At 46.2% G+C, this 20,825-nt stretch overlaps 1 protein-coding gene across 5 annotated transcripts in view; it reads right to left on the minus strand.

The window, feature by feature from the left end:
- DGKG (diacylglycerol kinase gamma) overlaps positions 1-20,825 on the minus strand; it is a 211,493-nt gene that overhangs the window by 34,891 nt on the left and 155,777 nt on the right. For all 5 annotated transcript variants that reach the window (XM_054482407.2, XM_054482406.2, XM_054482405.2 and 2 more), the window contains one exon: positions 4,232-4,409. In XM_054482407.2, the coding sequence (XP_054338382.1) occupies positions 4,232-4,409 (178 nt within the window). The remainder of the gene's footprint in view (positions 1-4,231; positions 4,410-20,825) is intronic.

The raw sequence follows: 20,825 nt of genomic DNA on the forward strand, positions 1-20,825 counted from the left end.
ACAGGCGTGAGCCACCATGCCCAGCTGAGCTCTGCTCTTTCTTAGTGGTAGTGCAGGCGGATAGTAATGCTTAGGACAAGAACTTCAAATGTGAATCAACTGGCGTTCTCCAACACAAAATAGAATTATAGGCTTAGGGACATTTTTTTTTTTTAGGTTTGAGCTTATTATACTATGTTCCAGGCACTTTCACATCCATCATCTTCCTAATAAGCCATGCATTATTATGCCAGTTTTACAGATGAGGAAGCTGAGACTCAGGGTGGTTGGGTAATTTCCCAAGATCTATAAAACTAGAAGCATAAAGGCAAAATTTAAACCCAGATTATCTAACTGTAAGCATGGGGCTTTTCCCAATACCCCTTATTGCTTTCTTATCAGACAATGTTTCTATAGAACCCAGTCCATGCTAATCTTGAATGACCTTCTTACTCGGATTGTTTTTCCAGGAGAAAGACTAATCTTTGATGGAGTGCAGTGGTGTGATCTCAGCTCACTGCAACCTCCGCCCCTTGGGTTCAAGCAATTCTCCTGCCTCAGCCTCCCTTGTAGCTGGGATTACAGGCATGTGCTACCACGCTTGGCTAATTTTTGTATTTTTAGTAGAGATGGGGTTTCACCATTTTGGTCAGGCTGGTCTCAAACTCCTGACCTCAAGTGATTCGCCTGCCTCGGCCTCCCAAAGTGCTGGGATTACAGGTGTGAGCCACTGCGCCTGGCCTGATGAGAGAGATTTGACAGCAACCCCTCCCATCATCATTTCCTCTTCCATTTCCTATGATAAACTCATTCCCTCCTACTGTGTTCTGATTTCTCTCTCTCCTCCAACTCCAACGAAACTGCCAAAGAGGTAAGAATCGCAACACATGAAGAGGCTGCAGACAGAGCTCTCTGCCTCCTCAGCCACTAGCCTATAAATCCCGGGACAAAGTACACTGAGAGAAGGGAGAAATTTGAATACCATTCCGTCCAGGAAAGAGTCCACATAGACCAAAATCTGACTATGCCTTAATTTTGCGGAACTGTAAGGAATCTTAAAATATAATTGTCAGACTTGCTTATTTTACAGATACAGAAAACTGAGACCCAAGACGGGGAAAGGACTTGCCTCAAGTCACACACTAGCGATAGGCAGAGTCTGGACTGGAACTCCAGTCTTCTGACTCCCAGGCTAATGCTTTTTCACTAAAATACGTTACCTCTTTAGCTTTTCCCATTAACAACTCAACTTACATGAGATCATAGCCCTTTCAAGAAGAAAGCTCAGTGCTGGCATCTCTGCAAAGCCCAGAAGTCAGTGCCCCACTCTGATCAGCTGACGTTCTCATCTAAAGAACAGGAAGTGGTTTCACTTCTAGCTCTGAAAGCACATTGCAGGGGTGAGAAAGGGGGATTTGGGGAAGAGAGTTCCTGTACATGATAGTCAAAAGCAATCAGCAGACACTTTGGTCTTGCTTGAAGAAGGGGAAGATGTAAGGTCAGACATGTAAGGGGAAGATGAAGGTTATCCTTGATCAGCACATGATCTCATCAAGAGCTTCCCCCAGTCCTAGGGTGGTGGAGAGTCGAAGTGGGGAGTGGGCAGGGGGGAGGGTGGTGGTGGGGATTCGGCTCTGCTCATTCCCTTCTCTGCTCTGAGGGAGCTAGATACCACAGTGGGGGTTGAGATAGGAGCACCAGGGTAGGAAAATTTTCAGGAACTTGATACAACCTTCAATGCTTCCCCTACCCTCCGTTAGCACCCACAACTTCCCCTGCCAAGGGAGGAAGGAGGAACACATTATTCAGCTTTATACACTGAAAAGTTTACTGTGTGAAATAAAGGGGACTTAAGAGGTCAACAGAGGCCGGGCATGGTGGTTCACACCTGTAATTCCAGCACTTTGGGAGGCCGAGGCGGGTGGATCACCTGAGGGCAGGAGTTTGAGACCAGCCTGGTCAACATGAAGAAACCCCATCTCTATTAAAAATAGAAAAAAGTAGCCGGACGTGATGGAGCACGCCTGTAATCCCAGCTACATGGGAGGCTGAGGCATGAGAATCACTTGAACTTGGGAGGAGGAGGTTGCAGTGAGCCAACATGCGCCACTGCACTCTAGCCTGGGTGACAGAGTGAGACTCTGTCTCAAAAAAAAAAAAAAAAAGAAAAAGAGGTCAACAATTCCTGAATCCTCTCTTAAAGGACAGAGGTGTGGAGATGATGTCTCCTGATGACCTGGCCTGGAATATAACAATCTGATTGTCAAATAGATGGGTGTGAAACAAGAGAATAACTTCCCCAACCCCCGCCTCCATGTCAGTGGAGTTTTGTTTCCTTCTAGTGGTGGGATCACAGCCCACCTTAGCACTAACAGCCCGGGACATCAAAGCACACAGACGCACAGCCATGGAATGCCAGGCATGGGAGAGACTGCGGGCATTTGCCTGTAGCAATGCTGCTCAAACCTGGCAGCCCATCAGAGTCATCTGGGGAGCTCATTAAAATTGAGATTCCCAGGAACCAGCACAGAGATTGATTAGGTAGATCTAGGCTGAGGTCCACAAATCTTCATTTTCAACAAGCAGCTGGTTTAAGAACCAAGGTTCTGGTTCAACCCCATCCATCCACCTATCAAAACTTTGATACAAGATACTGCTTTTACAGTAAAGAAAACTGGGGTGCCAAAAATAGGTTAGTAGCAGGACTTGGACTAGAATTTGGTCCCCTGCCTGCTGATATGGTGTTTCTGCCAGTGCTCTTACACCTGGCTTTCTCCTCCAGCTCACCTGTTCATTGAGGACCTGTGAGGACCCGTGAGCCCACAGGGGGAATCAGCTGCCAGGAGCTTTGATTGAATCTCTCCATTTGGATCACTGGTGGAAAATGGCTACTTTTGGGGCTGGGGTAGAGGTGGTTTTAAGGACATTCTCAGAAAGCTGTGTTTGTATTCTGGTGAGTTAAAAGTGGAAGGCCCAGCTGGTGGCCTCTAAAGCATACTACCCAGTTGTTCCAGACAGAAAGAATAGTTGGTTCATGGGAGCAGCCTGCTGTGTTGGAGGAACCAGAGTGGCGGAGGCAGATTGAGCAATGGAGAGAGTGGCAGAAGAGGAGGTCTGGTAGGTAATGGGAGGCCAAAACATACGGGGCCCTCCAGGACACGTGATCTTTGGCTTTTTCTCCAAGCCACTGCAGGATTTTGAGAAGAGGAGTGTCATAACCTGACTGCTCTGATGTGGTGGTGAGAATAGGCTACCTAGGGCAGTGAGATAGAAGCAAGGAACCCAGTGAGGAAGCTTTGCAGTAATCCAGGGGACAGAGGATGGTGGCTCAGATCAAGATGGCAGGAATGCAGGTGGTGAGAGGTGGTTGAATCCTGGATGTTTTTAAAAAGTAGAGCTAACAGATTTTCTGATGGACTGGCTGTGAGATGTGAGATAAAAAGGGGAGTCAAGGATGATGCCAAGCATTTTGGCTCTAGTGATGGGAAGGCTGGAGTTACCAGTGGAGAGAAAGAAGGCTGTGGGGTGTGGAGAAGGTTTGGGGGAGGGACGGCAGAGCTCTGCATTGGACATACCAAGTTTGAGGTGTCTGCTAAACACACAAGGGAAGTACGACACAGGCTGCTGGACATAGGAGCCTGGAGCTCAGGGAAAGCTGGAGACAGGCTGGAGGCATCATGAGTAAGCACATGGTATTTAAATAAAGTGTCATGACTGGATGAGGTGATCAAGGGATTAAGCACAGACAGTGAAGAGAAGAGGGTCAAGGACCCTGCCTGGGGATCCTCCAGCATCAAGAGGTCAGAGAGAAATGAGACCGAGAAGGAGTGACCAGTGAGGGGGGAGGAAAACCATGAGCAAGTCAAGTCCTAGAAGCCAAGTGGACCAAGCGTTTCCAGGAAGAGGGAGTGATCAGCTGGGTCACATGCCACTGACAGCTGTGGCAAGATGAGGGTTAGGAACTGACTATTGGATTTAGCTATTGAAGAACCCTGGTAACCTTGACATTGGCAGCATTTGACTCTGAACCTCATGGAGCCCCACAGCTTGACAACTGACTGTCACCCTTATTGTGAATTTTTGTCTTCTGGATTAAGTTGTAAATTTTGCAACATCGGATGACGAGTCAGCGTATCCGCAGAGCACGGAGTCCTTGCTCGGCTGTGGGGCCTTATGAAGCCCGCTGACACCCACCTGAGGGCTGCTACCACTGGGCATTGACCTAAAACAATTATCCTCATTCCTGGCTTACCTTGAACGCAGAATTTCAGTTCTTTGGGGTCAGTGACACCCTTCCTGCTTTCCCGGATCACAGCCCGGTTCTTCTTGTTTTCTCCCCAGAGATTGGTGCCTCCGTACATGCTGGGAATGTTGAGAATGGCAATGCCTTCCAGGAAGATGTTGCTCAGGTCCACCCCAACCCCATCACACTGGAGGACAGAGAGAAAAGGCCATCTGTTAGTGTCCTCCGTGTGTCACAACCCAAGGTGCTCTGTGTGTGTGTGCGTGCATGTGTGTGTGTGGGGTGGGTACTCTCTTAAAGGATGTGACAGGTCCTCAGCCACCACCCTGCCACTGTCAGAAGAGAAATCATGGGCAAAGTCGCTCAGACTTAATGCTTTGACCACTGCGGTGAGATGAGAGATCCAGTCCTGGTCAGCTCCGGGGAAGACAGCACAAGACTCCAGGGTCATCTTTAGGTCTAGAAGTGCTTTAGGGCTGGTTCTCAAGTCAATTGTCAAACTGTTCTCCAGTCTAATCTCATTATCATCAATCTTGCCCTTTCCTAACCATTAGAAGATTTAGTGGAACCGAATTCAGAACCTCACAAATGACAGAAAATTCAGAACATAACAAATGACAGAAAATTTTCTTTCTTTTTTTTTTTGAGATGGAGTCTCGCTCTGTCACCCAGGCTGGAGTGCAGTGGTACAATCTCGGCTCACTGCAACCTCCACTTTCCGGTTTCAAGCGATTCTCCTGCCTCAGCCTCCCGAGTAGCTGGGATTGCAGGCACCCACCACCACGTCCGGCTAGTTTTTGTATTTTTAGTAGAGACGGGGTTTCACTGCATTGGCCAGGATGGTCTCGATCTCCTGACCTGTTGATCTGCCCACCTCAGCCTCCTAAAGTGCTGGGATTACAGGAGTGAGCCACCACGCCTGGCCAGAAAATTTTCATTTTACCCCCTCCTATTTTATCTCTCTGTGAGAAGCACAAGACTTTAACCTTTGGAAGGCTTTCAGAATCTGCCTGTCTCCTGTATCTGTATCATAAATGCAATTTTGGCATATGTGTTTGCTGAAGGAGCAGAGTTTCTTTATCCAATCTCCACAACTTGCAGTCCCCACCAGGTACGAAAAGCCAGAAGGCTTGAATTTTCACCTCACATGTCTATAAAGTCAGCCCACTTTGGCACCGTGCTTACCAACACAGCAAGAAATATCAGCTCTGATCCTTGTTCCTCAGATAGTAGGTAGTTTATTTCACTTACAGAAGCAAACACTGGACCCAGAGAGTTGAGCTAAGTTATCCAAGCTTGCACAGCTAATAAATAACAGAGCAGGGATTCAAAGTTGGGGGATTTGACTACAAAGTACATGGTCTTTATGTTGTTTATTGTGAGAAAGAAAAATCAAACGCATACAATAAAAACCCACTATCTCTGAGGTTACATACAAACCCAAACTTCCAGAGACTTATCAACAGAGGAGGACTAGAAGACTTGTTGCCATTCATAGTGACTCACCTCCTGATTTCTTTGCAGTTCTTACATTATGTTATCTTGTTTCCCCAACTACGAGATGGCATACAGTGAGCAACTCTGGTAACTGCGAACTCATTTTTTCACTGGAAAGTTCTGATAATTTGAGAGGTCTCTTTATGTTGATCTGGATTCTCTCTCACTCTTGTTTCCACTGGTTGGTCCTGCTCTCCCTTCTGAACCCATACAGAATGACCCTCCTTCCTCCTCCATAGGCCACCCTCCAGATAGATGATGATGATGATGAAGATCACCATTGTGCACATGTATTCAGCACTGCCATCTACCACACACAATTTTATACACATCTCATTTATTATCTTCATAATAATCCTGTAAGTTAGTTACTATGACTATCCTCTTTTTACACTGGGGAAACTGAGGCACAGAGGAGGTTAAGTAACTTGCCCAAAGTTCACAACTTACAAGCGGAAGTACACAGATTTAAGGGCAGGTAGTCAGAGCCCAAGTTTTTTATTTCTCCTCCCTCTCACACTACCAGGTTGTGCCACCTCTGGACTGTCAACTCTCTTCATCTTCTCCCATGAGACTTGGTTTTCAGATCTTTTCCCATCTCAGCTGCCCTGTTTTGCACACACTCTAGTTTGTTACCCTGCTATTGGGCAAGGCCCCCAACATTGAAAACAACACCAACGATGGGATCTGATGGAGGCAGGTGGCTACCACACCAGTACTTCTTGTGGCTGAAATTTTATGATATTATCATGCCCCAGAAATGAGATGACGTGCAAAGCTCATGTAAGGGTTCAGCACGTCATCCATTATCATTATCCTTATCCTTATTATCCAATATGATAAAGATTGCACTGGCCATTTTGTTAGTGGCTAGAGGACAACATCACTTCAACTTAAATGGGTGGTCATCTTCATTGCCCAGATCATCTCATGATCTATTTTTCATCCAGTTCTTCGCCATTCGGAACCTGTGTAGATTTTAAAAAATAACATAGACATAAAACTTTACAATTATGTTAATTAATTTCATCTGGCTTTCAGCCCATGTTTCCTCTAGTCTACCCAGCTTACTTCCAATCTTCATCCTGTGACCTTTTGTCATAGCGTTCCCATCATTTGGGGATTAAGTCATTAATATGTGTGTATAAAAGGAAAAAACAGTGACCGAGCCCTCTCGTTGGTCAGTTTAACACCAAGCATTATGTGTTAACATCCTCTGGGGTATGGCTGCTCTATCGGAGCTGCATCTTCTGGACTGGACTGTCACCCAGCCTACTTTTTATTATAAGACAGACTGATGGAATTTAGAGATGAGAGGCACATAAGGGAAGATGCCGCTCATCTTTCATGCCTCATCTTTCATAAATGAGCCCCAGTGAGGTTAAGAAACTTCTCTGTGGTCATCTAACTTATTAGTGGTGGAGCTAGATATGTATCTAGGTCTCCAGACCTCAATCCTGTGTTCTTTCCATGAAAACATAAAACACTGTGCAGAGATCAAACAGCATTTCCTAAGTGACCACCCTACAACCTCTATTAGGAAAGGAATAAGATAACTCAATTAAGTCACCAATATCTGTGTGCAAAACCTAAATACTTGGTTAATAATCAATTCTAGAATCTTGCCAGGGATCAGAATAAAGTGTATCAGTCTGTGGTTTCCAAAATGTACCCTATTCTTATTTTTTGAATACTGGAGCCATATTTGTCTGCCTCTTATTGGCCAGAACCTACTCTGTTTTCTGGATTTGTCAAAGTGGCCCCTGAATGACATCTACAGGCTTGTCTGGCAACTTGGATTCAAATGTGTATGTGTTTTTCAAAGCCAGTTAGTTCTCCATTGATTTACCTTGGGTTCTAGTATCCACCTTTGGCATCTTTTCTTCCATTTTTAGTTTAAGGCCACTCTCTTTGGAAAAGATGAAAACTCTTCCAGAATGGCACAGTCCTGTTGAGCTATGCTTTCTATGTTCTTTTTCGCTTCAAACGTTGTCTAGCAATTAGCTTGGCCTTCAGTTAGCCTGAAGCCAGGCTCACAGGTCTGAGTTGCTTTTGTATATTCCCACCTGGTAGTAGGCCCAAGCTCTGCCTTTGCGTGTATGTGTACAGTTTCCTGAAAGCATGGGCTCAACCAGCACTCTCTATTGGTCACATTGATTGAAAAACAAAAACCAACTCCTTTTTCTTTTCTTTTCAATGTGATTCATGACTTCTTAGAAACTTATTTTGGAATGTCTTCTACCCTCCTATCCTTCATACACATATTCCTAATTACAGATTTAGGCTAGAGTCCCATTGGATCACACTTTCTTTTTTCTTTCTTTATTTTTTATTTTGAGACAGAGTTTTGCTCTTGTCACCCAGGCTGGTGTGCGGTAGTGTGATCTTGGCTCACCGCAACCTCTGCCTCCCGGGTTCAAGCCATTCTCCTACCTTGGACTCCTAAAGTAGCTGGGATTACAAGCGCCTGCCACCATGCCCAGCTAATTTTTTTTGTATTTTTAGTTGAGATGGGGTTTCACCATATTGGCCAGCCTGGTCTTGAACTGACCTCAGGTGATCCACCTGCCTTGACCTCCAGAAGTGCTGGGATTACAGGGGTGAGCCACCGCGCCCAGCCCACACTTTCTTTTATCCTTATCACCCTCTAGATGAAGCAGCCACTTCCCCATCTTGGTTGTAGCTGCTTCTACATCATCTCAATTTATTCACTGTTGGTCAAAACATCCCTTTCCCTTCTGAGCAGTAATAAGAATAATATTAGCAACTCATGCTTGGTGAGAGCTTCCTAGGGCACTGTGCTGGGATTCACCCACAGTATCTCTTGCGATCTTGACATGAACATGATGAGGGAGGCAGCATTGCTACCCCCAACTGACAGGGCCTCTTAGGGGTTAAGATGCTTGCTCAAGGCTCCATAGCTTCCCACTCTACAAGATGGCAGAGCCAGGATGCAAACCCAGGAAGGCAGATGCCAGATCCTACGCTGGAGATGAGTCAGTGAGGCAAATCGGGATTTTTGCTGATGCTAGGCTTATAGCAAAATTAAACTTCCAGCTGTTTGAATAATTGAGATCTCCCACTACTGCTCTATCTTATAGAGTGCTTAGAGCAATGCCTGGCACATCAATGTTGGATATTAATATTATTATATCTTGCCTCCGCACCAGGTTTGTTTTTTAAAAAAGTACATCACCAGCACAGTCCTTGACAAATAGTATTCCACAAAGTCACCTTTCTTCCGTACTACAGTTTTAAATGTACCCTGTCCCCTCCATCTCTATCCATAGCCAGCTAAGTGTGTTTGCTATTACCTTGGTAAACGTTTACCTCCTCCTGGAAGAGCAGACAATCCTCACTCTGCTTTCTAGGTTGTCCCCTTCCCCTATTACCGCAGTGGGTCCCATGTAGATAGGGCAAGTAGAGGAGGTGGGAGAAGCCTGGGGTCTGCTGGACGCTGATGTCCTCTCCTCTTGGAATGCACCTACTTGGAAAGTGAGAGCCAATGTAGTGTCTTGGAAAGAACGTGCCTGCCTGGGCTTGGAGGCAGAGAGACATGGGTTTAAATCTTGGCTCTGTCACTTGCCAGCGGTGTGATTCCAGGTTGTTTCCTTACCCCTCTGAGGTTTAATTTGTCATCTGTAAAATGGAGGATAGGAGAATAACATCTGCCTTAAGGGGTGGGTTGATTGGTGTCGGGAAGGCAGTAGCACTCTGTAACTGTCTGCATTATCATCACAGGTTCCCCAACCTCTGTGCCATGAGGCATTTATCTTCCTGAATTCAATCCCCCTATCTGAGGCTTTGCTGGAAGCATCTTAATGGCCTCTTGGCCCGACCCAGGCTGGTAAGAGCCTTGGCAAGCGCAGGCCTGCGTGCCCATTCTCCAGAGTTCCTGGCCTCGCGATCATGCACTGATTTCCTTCAGAACCCCAGGCCCGCTCTGGACGTGGAAGGCAGCCGCGCCGTCTGGGAAAGTGGAGCCGAGCCCCGGACACTGTCGGCCTAAATGGAACGCCGGCCCCGGGGCCCGCTCCCCGGCGGGTTCCCGAGCTAAATCCTCTAACTGTTCCATGACGTCATCGGGCCCCCTCCCCCTGCTCCGGCCCGCGCGGCCCCGGCGTGGCGCGAAGGAGGGTGGCGGTCCCCGCGCGCACCGTGGGCCATCCCTAACCCAGGACATGGCTAGCAGGCTGCCCTCCGAGCCGAGGCTGCGCTGGGCGGAACCAGGGATTTACAGCCCGGAGTGGGGCTGAAACAGAGCTCCTGGCCCGAGCAGAGAGCGTGCACACGCTTGAAATCGTGCTCCTGGGTGCGCCGGCGGCCAGGTGCCGGATGTCGGGCTTGGAAGCAGCGCCGGAGTCCGTCTGAACCCAGGCCCGGGAGGCCAGCGGCTGCCGGCCACGTTCAACTGTGTCCCCTTTGTGAAGACAGTCCCCCCAGTTCTGGTTACTTCCTGAGCTAAGGGTGGTTGGTTGGTTTGGTGGAAGGCCGGTGCACAGGTAACAGAGACAAGGTTAGGAGGCAAAGCGCATTTATGTGCAAATGAAACGCACTAGGGAACTCGTCATCCTCTCCACCCCCGCCCTTGATGTCTCGATCCCTACAATCACAGAATTCTAGGCAGAGGCCGCCGACTTCTCCGCCCTCGCCGAGAGGGATCCGGAGCACCGAAGCTTCCCAGCCGGTGCCGGCGTTTCCGTGCCCTCCTGCTCTCCTGCGCCGCGACCTCAAAAGGGCGGCAGGCGGGGGCCCCTCCACTCCAGCCCTGTCGATCCTATTTCTGAAGGGCCTTAGGGAAGGAGATTCCACAATTTATTTGATGACCTGTTTCAGTTTTTAGCAACTAGGAAATTCCCCCTTCTTCTAACCTCGATTCACAGTGCCACAGATTTGGTTTGGACGCAGACGGTTCTGTTTATAGGCCTGCCACTCGGCTTTGTCTGCTCTCAGGAATGACCTCCGCCAGGCCAGATCGGAGGTGGAAGCCAGGACGCCGTAGCTCCGGGAGGCATGTGTCCCCTTTCTGCTGGAAATTTTCTCTTTCTTGGGTACCCTGCCACTGAGTTATTGTCCCTCCCATCTTCCACGACTCTTTCTTGGTCTTTCTTTAAAAAAAAAAAAAAAAAAAGCCAGGCAATGTGGCTCACGCCTGTAATCGCAGCACTTTGGGAGGCCGAGGCAGTTGGATTACCTGAGGTCAGGAGTTCGAGACCAGCCTGGCCAACATGGCGAAACCCCATCTCTACTAAAAATCCAAAAAATTAGCCGGGCGTGGTGGGGGACGCCTGTAATCTCAGCTACTCTGGAGGCTGAGGCAGGAGAATCGCTTCAACCCGGAAGGCGGAGGTTGCAGTGAGCTGAGATTGTGCCACTGCACTCCAGCCTGGGCGATAGAGCGAGACTCTGTATATAAAAAAAAAAAGTTATGGGTATTTTCAAACATATAGGGAAAGCAGAGAGAATAATAAACCCCCGTGTACCCCAAAACCCAGTCTGGGTAATTAGCACCTCTAGCAACAGGCAGCTAATCTTGTTTTAACTCTACCCCAGTTCACTTTATCACCACCAGACTGAACTAGTTTTTAGCAAAAAAAAAGAAAAAAGAGTTACCTTAATACTATTGTTACTCTTAAAAAAATTCTTTAATAAGTATCCAGTAGTTGTTCAAATTTCCTTGATAGTATCATTTTTTTTAATTGTTAGCTTGCCTGAAAAGTCTTTACATTGCATTTGTTGATATATATCTGTTAGGTCTCTTTTGATCTACAGATTCCTGTTCTTTTTTATCCTTGTCTTTTATTTATTGATGAAATGGGTCATTTGTCCTTACAGCAGTGCTTCTCAAACTTGAATGTGCATGCAGATCACTCCAGGGTCTTATTAAAATGCAGATTCTGATTCAGGAGGTCTGGGTGCAGCCCGAGACTGCATTTCTGACCCCCTCCTTGGTGACGCTGATGCTGCAGGTCCGTGGACCACACTTTGAGTAGTAAGGCTGTAGTGTTGCGCAGATTCTGGATTTTGCCAACTGCATCTCTGGGGTGTCTTTTAAACATAGTCTATCCCTTGTATTTTCACTAAATTGGTATTTTTAGATCTACAGGCTTGACTAGATTTAGGGTTGGCTTTTTGGCAAGATTACTTCATTAGTGGGGCTGTATATTTCCTATTGCATCTCATTAGGAAGCACATAATTTGGTTGTCTCTTTTTTTGTGATTTTTAGACTGATCAGTGGATTCAGGTGTAGTCAGCCTACACCTTCTATTATACAGTTCTTGTCTAGACCCATTAATATAGTCCCCTAATGGTAGGATACCCTAGCACCTTCCCTGTACCTTTCTTCTAAATCTCTACAGATGCTATTTTCTCCATAAATTATTTCCCATACAGCTCTTAAAAGGATCTCTCTTTCTCTTTTTTTTTTTTTTCTTTTTTAAGACTGAGTCTCACTCTGTTGCCCAGGCTAGAGTGCAGTGGCACGATCTCGGCTCACTGCAACCTCCGCCTCCCAGGTTCAAGTGATTCTCCTGCCTCAGCCTCCCAAGTAGCTGGGACTACAGGTGCCCACCACCACGCCCAGCTAATTTTTTGTATTTTTAGTAGAGACAGGGTTTCACCATGTTGGTCAGGCTGGTCTCGAACTCCTGACCGCAGGTGATCCACCTGCCTTGGCCTCCCAAAGTTCTGGGATTACAGGTGTGAGCCACTGCGCCCAGCCTTTTTCTCTTCTCTGCATCTGTACTCTCATGGAATCAAAGACCTGAAGGGCTTGAAAGGTGACCCAGTCCAAATACCTCATTTTATAGATGAGAAAACTGAGGCTAAAGATGTTGAGGGAATGGCCCAGTGTTACTTAGCTAATTAGAGTGAGCTGATCCAGAATTAGACCTGTGATTGTTTGGACTGACAACCAAGAAGCCATGAGTGACTTTATAAAGAGGAATTTTGGCTACTGGATGAGGGCTGAAGCACAGAATCTTAGAATGGGAAAGCAACATGGGACATTAGAGATAATTCCTAATTACCAAAATGAGAACAGTGAGGTCTAAAGTTGGTAAGTTGACCTTCCCAGATGACACAGCTCTCTCCTGGGAGAGATAGGGCTTAACCAGGGACTCTGGGGTGAGTCGGGTGGTGGTAGTGAGGGAACAGAGTCAGAGTTACTGTGTGGTTTGGTGGTACACGGGCTTGAGAGGGAAGATGGGATCTAAAAGGATAATGTGATTGAGGAAAAGGTTTTTTTGTGGATGTTTGAGGCAGAGAAGATACTCAGTACATCTTTTTGGATGAATGAATGAGAAGAGGAAGTTGGGATGCCTAGGATGGGAAGTAGATGGAGGGGAAGAGAAGATGCTGAACAGAGTGCTGGGACATTGCTCTGGGGATGATACCAGGGTCCTTCCTTTCTCAGTGAGTGAGAGAGTTGACCAGGGGGTAGCTCTTTTGAAGATGGAAGTAGTAAATGCTGGGCCATGTCCAGGGAAAATAGCACTTCAGTTACAGTGAGAAGGAAGAGAGAGGGCTGAGGAAGAGGTGGACAATATCCTGACACACTTGAATAGGGGTTCTGATGGGCTGAGAGGGGCATGGGCAGAAGGTGACAGTGGCCTCCCTTGATGCCTGGGCTCCAGATCAGAGCCCCCGATAGACCCTAAAAGGCAGAGGGGTGGCTGACCTAGACCTGAGTGAAATCCCCCACCACCCCGTACACTGCCTCTTTTTTGAGGGAACAGGACACTGGCAGGCAATAGGGAAAGAGAAAGCACCAATAAGCCACCCTGTACAGCCCCCGGGGCCTGTGGGACTTAGGTAAGAACAAGGCAGTGGTGCTCATTTACAGCGAGAGCATTTCTGATACCGTAGGTGGGGAGCAGCCTCTCTCTATGAATTAGCTTGGCAGGTTGGAATGTAAGTCAGACTATGGTGAAGGCTGGATGCTGTAGAGTCTCATTTGCTTTGGACATAGGAGAGTAGCTGAGGGAGAGGGTTAGCTGAGCCTTAGTAAATGTCAGTTATAGCAGCCTGAATTCTGCATAGAGGCCACAGAGTTGGGGACTACTTACATTGTTTTCTGCTGTACAGACTGCCTAAACTGCCCATCAGCTCTTTTATGCCTGTTAAAATACCCTTCCAGCTCAAAAGCTTTCTCCTCTATGAGGCTTTCCTCAATGCTCTTGCTAGAAATGAATCTTCCCCTTCTCTGAATTTTCACTGCCTTGTTTTCTCCTCTTAAAGGGAATGGATATTCTGCCATGCATTTTGCATATTTGTCTGTCCCCTAGGAGACTTTAAACTCATAGAAGGCGGGGACCATATCTGACAGCTCTGTGTTCTTCATAGTTCCTGGCATGTCTTACCCATATCAGGTGTCCAATGTAACTATTTGTGAGTTGAAGAAATAATGTGTGCAAAAATCCTAAAATGGAAACCCAGGTGTTCTTTGAAGAAATGTGATAAGGTTTCTTTGCTTCCAGATGAGTTCCCCCAACCTCTCTGGATGAATATAGTGAACAAATAAAGTGGACCAAACTTCCAGGATAGGGAGAGACATGGAAGGTTAATCCAAGTCTCCATCAAGTGGTCCTCTGATCACAGCTGAAAGAAATCCATACCTGAACACCTGAATAGGTAACAAGAGTAGGGCACATGAGGCATGTTTTATATGAGAGAGACATTAAGAGGCAGAAGACAGGAGTACTCACTGATCCATCAAGAATGATGAGAACCTACTTATTCTGTGCTAGACTCTAGGGATGGAGCAGAAATGGGACACAGTCCCTGTCCTCAAGGTACTTCCAGTGGGTCAATACTAGAGGCAGTGGTGTGCTGCTAAATGCTTAACAGCAGACTCCCCTGGAGAAAAAAAAAAAGCCTTTGTTATTGTGTTCCATGGTGGTGTAAATATTCCTACTATGGCCAATTTCAAGTGAGCATGATGACATCACCAAAAGGCAAGTTGGGAAGAGATACACCAGCAAGCAAGCTTGCCTCCACCGCTGGCTGGAGGCAACGGGGAAGAAAAGGAAGTAGTTACCTGCGTGTCTGCAGGGCCTATGGCCATAATAGAGAAATGTACTGGGAGTGAAAGAAAAACAGGGCAAACAACAATATCTGTTTTCCCCAGAGAAAAACTAGAGAGAATGTTTTTAGTGTCAATAACCTGATGTGGCTCAGAAAGGAAGAAAAGGTGATGTATTGAGTGGCGACAACATTATTGGAAAGACAGTCCAGTATTTTTTTTTTTTTTTTTTTTAAGACGGAGTTTTCCTCTTGTCACCCAGGCTGGAGTGCAATGGTGCGATCTTGGCTCACTACAACCTCTGCCTCCTGGGTTCCAGGGATTCTCCTGCCTCAGCCTCCCAAGTAGCTGGGACTACAGGTGCACGCTACCATGCCCAGCTACTTTTTGTATTTTTTTTTTTAGTAGAGACAGGGTTTCACCATGTTGGCCAGGATTATCTCGATCTCTTGACCTCGTGATCCGCCCACCTCAGCCTCCCAAAGTGCTGGGATTACAGGCATGAGCCACTGTGCCTGGCTTTCAGGACAGTCCAGTATTATCCACATACACAAACTGGCCTGGCCTGTAGCAACCTTCCAGAACAGTAGTTTCTTCTGCATTCAGAGGTGCTGGTTTATATCATTTTAGGAGCTGATGTCTATTGTGGGCAGTTAGATAATGATATTAATCCACACATATGTTATATGTTATTAATATATATCATTTATTGAGTAACTATTATGAATCAGCACTTTATATATTTTATGTCTAATCTTCACAACCCTACAATGTCAGTATTTGTATTCCCATTTTTTTTTTTTTGAAACACAGTCTTGCTCTGTAGCCCAGGCTAGAGTGCAGTGGCATGATCTCGCCTCACTGCAACCTCCGCCTCCTGGGTTCAAGCGATTCTCCTGCCTCAGCCTCCTGAGTAGCTGTGATTACAGGTGCACACCACCACATCTGGCTAATTTTTGTATTCTTAGAAGGGATGGGGTTTCACCATTTTGGCCAGGCTGGTCTTGAACACCTGACCTCAGATAATCGGCCTGCGTCAGCCTCCCACAGTGCTGGAATTACAGGTGTGAGCCACTGCGCCCGGCCTTGTATTCCCATTTTTACAGATGAGGAAACATTGACTCAGTGACACTAAGGAAGGAATGTCTTTCCAAATTTGTCAAGGTTCACGATAGTCCTCATGAACCTGCAGGTTTCATGCATGAGATGCAAGTGACGAGATCAAGAAGTCAGCCCAACTTACAGAGTGCACGCACCCGATGCCTCTTACTCTTGTGCTTTGTTACCTACAAGATCACATTTAGAGTATTATAGAACAGGAATTTGATTTTTCATTTTAAGGCGGACCCTGAAAGAAACAGAGTGTATCAAGAGGAGAGTTGTCCAGGATATCTGTGGATCTATAAATCAAGTCATCTAAGGAACTGAGGCTGTTTAGCTCAGTGAAGATGAAGAGGAGACACCATGAAGACACATCTCCAGCCCTATGAAAGGCAGTCATGTGGAGGAGTGTGGAGGATGCTCTGTGTGCCCCTAGAGGGTGAAAATGGGCCCAGTGGATGGAGAATTCAGTCATGCACCTCGTAAACACTTATTGTGCACCTATTTTCTTCCAAGTATTGTGCTAAGTGCTGTCTGGGGAAGAAGATGACACGGAATAGGACACACAATCCTTGTTCAACATCAGGAAGAACTTTCCGAAAATCAGAGCTGTCCAGTAATGCAGCAGGCTTCTTGAAAAGTAGTGAGCTTCCTATCTTTGGAGTATTCAGGAGGACGCTGGGTGCCCAGTTATCAGAATGTGCTAGGATGAGTCTTTTGTGGAGTGGTAAGTGGAACTAAATCCCCTTCCAGTTCCAAAATTCCACATCTACGTTCAGCTTTGTTTTGGCAGGCTAGTGTGCACTGTGCTGAAAGAGTGCCATCCTAATCCCCCACTTCCACCCAGCCTTGTCTGCCCTGCTGTGTGCTTTGAGTTCTGTGACAGTGAGCCGAGGTGGGCCAGTTAGACTGGAAAGTGGCTGCATCTGTGACAGGGATGATGGCGTTCTGGCGGGTTTGTGTGGGCTCAAGGAATGCGGCATTGAAGCCATGTACACACAACCTGCTTAAGAACATCCCATGGGCAGAGAATGTTTTCTTCCTCTTTAGCCCTCCTCTGTTGCTGTGCCAGGCGGGCACAATGGTGCCTTTGAGAGGGGCAGCTGGAAGGGGGTGTTGGCAGGGAGGCTGGAAGTAGAATATTGCAGCTGGGGGTGGGGGTGCCCAAATTCATTTCCAGGAGTGAGCCGGCACTGGGTGCCAGTTTCCAAAACAAAACTGCTGTTTCTCAGAGTTCGCAGTGATGGGTTGCTTCAGAGTTGGACAGAAGGCAAAGCTGTTTCCTATCCGCCGCTCCACCCTCCCCAAGTGTTTTTCTTTCTTTCTTTCTTTCTTTTTTTTTTTTAAACTGGTGTGTTAAGGGATTCTTGCTCTGGATGCAGATTAATAGGCTTTGCTGTCTGTCTGGGAAGCTGAGGCCAACCTGGAGTGGATGGGGCTTTTTGAGGGATCACACTTTCCTGCAGACAAAGCAGGGCTTGATGGCCTGGGGGCCAGCAGGGATCATGGGCAGGTAGGCTTCTGAGCCACGAGAGAGGGCTCAGAATGGAGACCCTTTCTGCCCTGCAGGGTGACTTCCACCCTACAGCCACCTGGCACCCTCACTGCCACATGAGCTCTGCCCACTCACTGTCTTAATTCTGTCGGGTGGGAAAGAGGTGGGAGAATGTTGGCATTTCCTGTCCTGGTTCACAGTTGTCCCAGACCCTTTGCTACTATCAAAGATACCACCAATAGCTTCCTAGAGATGGGCATGGGAGGCCTTCTCACTCACTGCGCAGTTAGGAGAAGGCCTGAGTGCCAGCCATCTTCCCCTTTGTGTTACAAATGCAGCAAGGTGGGCCCCTTTTTCTGGTAGCTTCCAAGAAAAAGGCGTGACTCGAGGCTGGTCAAGTGATCATTTCTAATGTTCACACCAATTGTGGAATTTCCTATACTTGGTTCAATTTTATAATCAACAAATAACTGTTGAGGAATTAGTTCATTTTAGGCATTGTGCTAAGTCCAGGGGTATAGAATGAATAAGATAAAGTCCTTGCTTCAGAAAGCTGACTGCCTGATAGATATGCCAAGTCCTGAATGGGAGCCCTTTTATCAACTAAATGGACACATGACTTTTCTAAAAGCAGGAGGATAATGCAGAGATCATCTCCTACTGCAGGTCCCGTGGCATTGCGAAGGGCATATGGGCCGGGAATCACAGACTGAGGCTTGAAACTCATCTGATCTTGGGAGTACTTACTTGTTTTATGAGATGCAGTTTCCTTGGGTAAATAATGGGAATAATACACAACCATGCAGAGCTGTTATAAAGATGAAATAAGACAGAGCTTGCCATGTGGTAAGTACTCAGTTGCTGCTATTGTTATTCATTTGTTGATCCTAATGGGCTTGAGATATAACACGTGTGTGTGCACAGTGGTATTTATCCAACCCCTTGTAGATTCTATGACCTTCTTTAAAGATTCAGTTCTTCTACCTTCTTAATTCCTCTTCTAGTGAAGACTAAGATTAGTAAGTCTATGGCCTCGCAGGATGAGTTAGAAAAACAAAGACATATCCACTATAGCCAACAAGACATATTTGTATATAATATTCTCTGTTTAATAACCTGTGATTGTAGAGGAAGAAAAGGATTGTAATGTTTCTCTTCCCTGAGGTTCCCAAATCTCCTGAGTGTGGCGATGAAGATCATGAATTCCTCTGAATATTCTAAAAAGTCTAGGTCATTTCCCACTGATGGGGCCTCACAGTTTACTGTTACTTAAAAGATGCATTTGTTTGGTAGACATTGCTTGGGAAAAGTTATTCTTTTAGTAAGGGACCTTGGTGCTGGAAGACTTATGCTTGCTGGGGCTGGGACAGAGGTTGGCTGAGAGAATCTTCCAGAAAGAAATGTATTGTGGGAGTGCATTCTAACCCAACATGCTGAATCACGTGACCCCCAACTTTGGTCTTCTGAGACTTTCTTGGGCCCCATCTATTAAACATGCTGCATATCCCTCAACAACTACTTTGTGAAAATGTAGGCATAAAACGTAATCTTTAAAAGTTACTTCTAAGTCCATGGAAGACACAAAGTAGATAGAGCCAGGAGTCTGAAGACAAAAGAAAATCAAAGCAATTCACAAAGAACAAAAGAAATGGAAAAGAACAGGAAAATAAAAGCATATGAATGAATAGAGGCTTGAAGTGAACTACAGGGTGCACATTAGTAAGAAATAAAAAAGAGGGTCATTTGAGAAAGAGAAAAAGTTTTATGTGCCAGAAACTGCAAGCAAACAATGGAATTTTGTAAGGGAAAGTTGACAGAAACAGTTTTTCTTTAGTAAGCTGAACAATTCTAAGCATCAGTGAAGGAAACTTGTAGTCAGCGCATGATTGAAAGAGACAGAGATGGGGATGATGGAGCTGCATTTAAAAATGAATAAAGATTTAATAAGCCAAAGAATCATAGAGGTCTTCAAGAGGCCTGATGTTAAAGAAACAAGTGCTAACATTACTCTAAGATTGAAACGAGGCCAATGTTGTAACAGTGCTGATTCCTGGTTGGTGGGATTGGGGGTTATTTTCTTTTTTGCTCCTCTGTATTTTAAAATGTTCTGCCATGAATTTGGATTACCTTTGTAATCAGGAAAAGAGGTTAGCCCACATACCAGGAGTAGCAGAAAGAAACCGATTAGGAGGAAGCAGAAAGAAACCAAGTGGTGAGAACTGGTGAATGGGCAAGAAGAAGCAACCAGAAGTGGCAGGAGCTGCCTTGGATGGTCTCACAGTGAAGGTGATGCTGGAATGAGGGAGCTGCTGGACCAGATTGAGGAAGGGAATAAACTAGAAAGAGGAGCTCTCTCAGGACCATTCAAGCCTTACTTTTGACTCCATGGTTTGATATGTAATCAGGTAGGCCCTCTTATTTTCCACGAACTCAAAATCCCTTCTAATGCTCTTCTCAACTTTCCCTTCCCCATGCGTGTTTCCACTTCTTCCGCTGTGGCTGCATGGACAGGCTGTACGTCAGCCAGTTCCCACTCTCCTTACTCCAGGGAGAGGCTCTACCTGTGGTAGCTGAGAAGAAGGTTCAGATCATGTCAGGAGAGACCAAGACTTGAAGACCTCTTTCCCTCTAGTTTAAGAGTGTGCAGCACTGCAGGTGGATGCTAAGACAGAGTGGAGAATGCCCACAGCTGGAGCTTAAGAGCCGTGAGTTCTCTTCTGCACATACTGGTTTGGGTGAACTTAGTCAAGGTACTTAACCTGTGCAGTCCTTGATGTCTCTTTTTTAAAAATAATAGCACTGGCCAGGTGCGGTGGCTGATGCCTGTAATCCCAACACTTTGGGAGGCAGAGGCAGGTGGATCACTTGAGGTCAGGAGTTTGAGATCAGCCTGGCCAACATGGTGAAACCCCATCTCTACAAATACAAACATTAGCCAGGCATTGTGGTGTGTGCCTGTAATCCCAGCTACTTGGGAGGCTGAAGTAAGAGAGTCACTTGAACCTGGGAGGCAGAGGTTGCAGTAAGCTGAGATCGCGCCATTGCACTCCATCCTGGGTGACAGAGCGAGGCCCTGCTTCAAAATAATAATAATAATAATGGTGCTGGCTTAGATTGCAATAGCTAAAGGTATCTGCCCAATCTTAAAGGACAGTAATCTGACTCATTATTTGTGCTAAATATTAGTTTTAGAATATGGATTCTCATAGGTGAGACCCATATCCTGATATGCTGATACGGATTAAATATTGCTAGCATAGTACCCAGCACATCCTTTTTTTTTAAATTAAAAATTTTAAAATTTAACCATTTTAAAGTGTCAGTGGCATTTAGTCACACTGTCTTTTTAAAGTGTTAGAATAACATAGTCATTTGGGTTGGTTCCATTTTGTTGCAATAAAAAAATGTTGCATTGCACCTCCATGCTCATGTGCGAGAAACTCTCTAGATCAATGTTGAGAAGAACTTGCTAGGTCATATAGGCTAT

Source organism: Pongo pygmaeus, chromosome 2 (genome assembly GCF_028885625.2).
Source record: "Pongo pygmaeus isolate AG05252 chromosome 2, NHGRI_mPonPyg2-v2.0_pri, whole genome shotgun sequence".
In the NCBI taxonomy this organism is placed as follows: domain Eukaryota; kingdom Metazoa; phylum Chordata; class Mammalia; order Primates; family Hominidae; genus Pongo; species Pongo pygmaeus.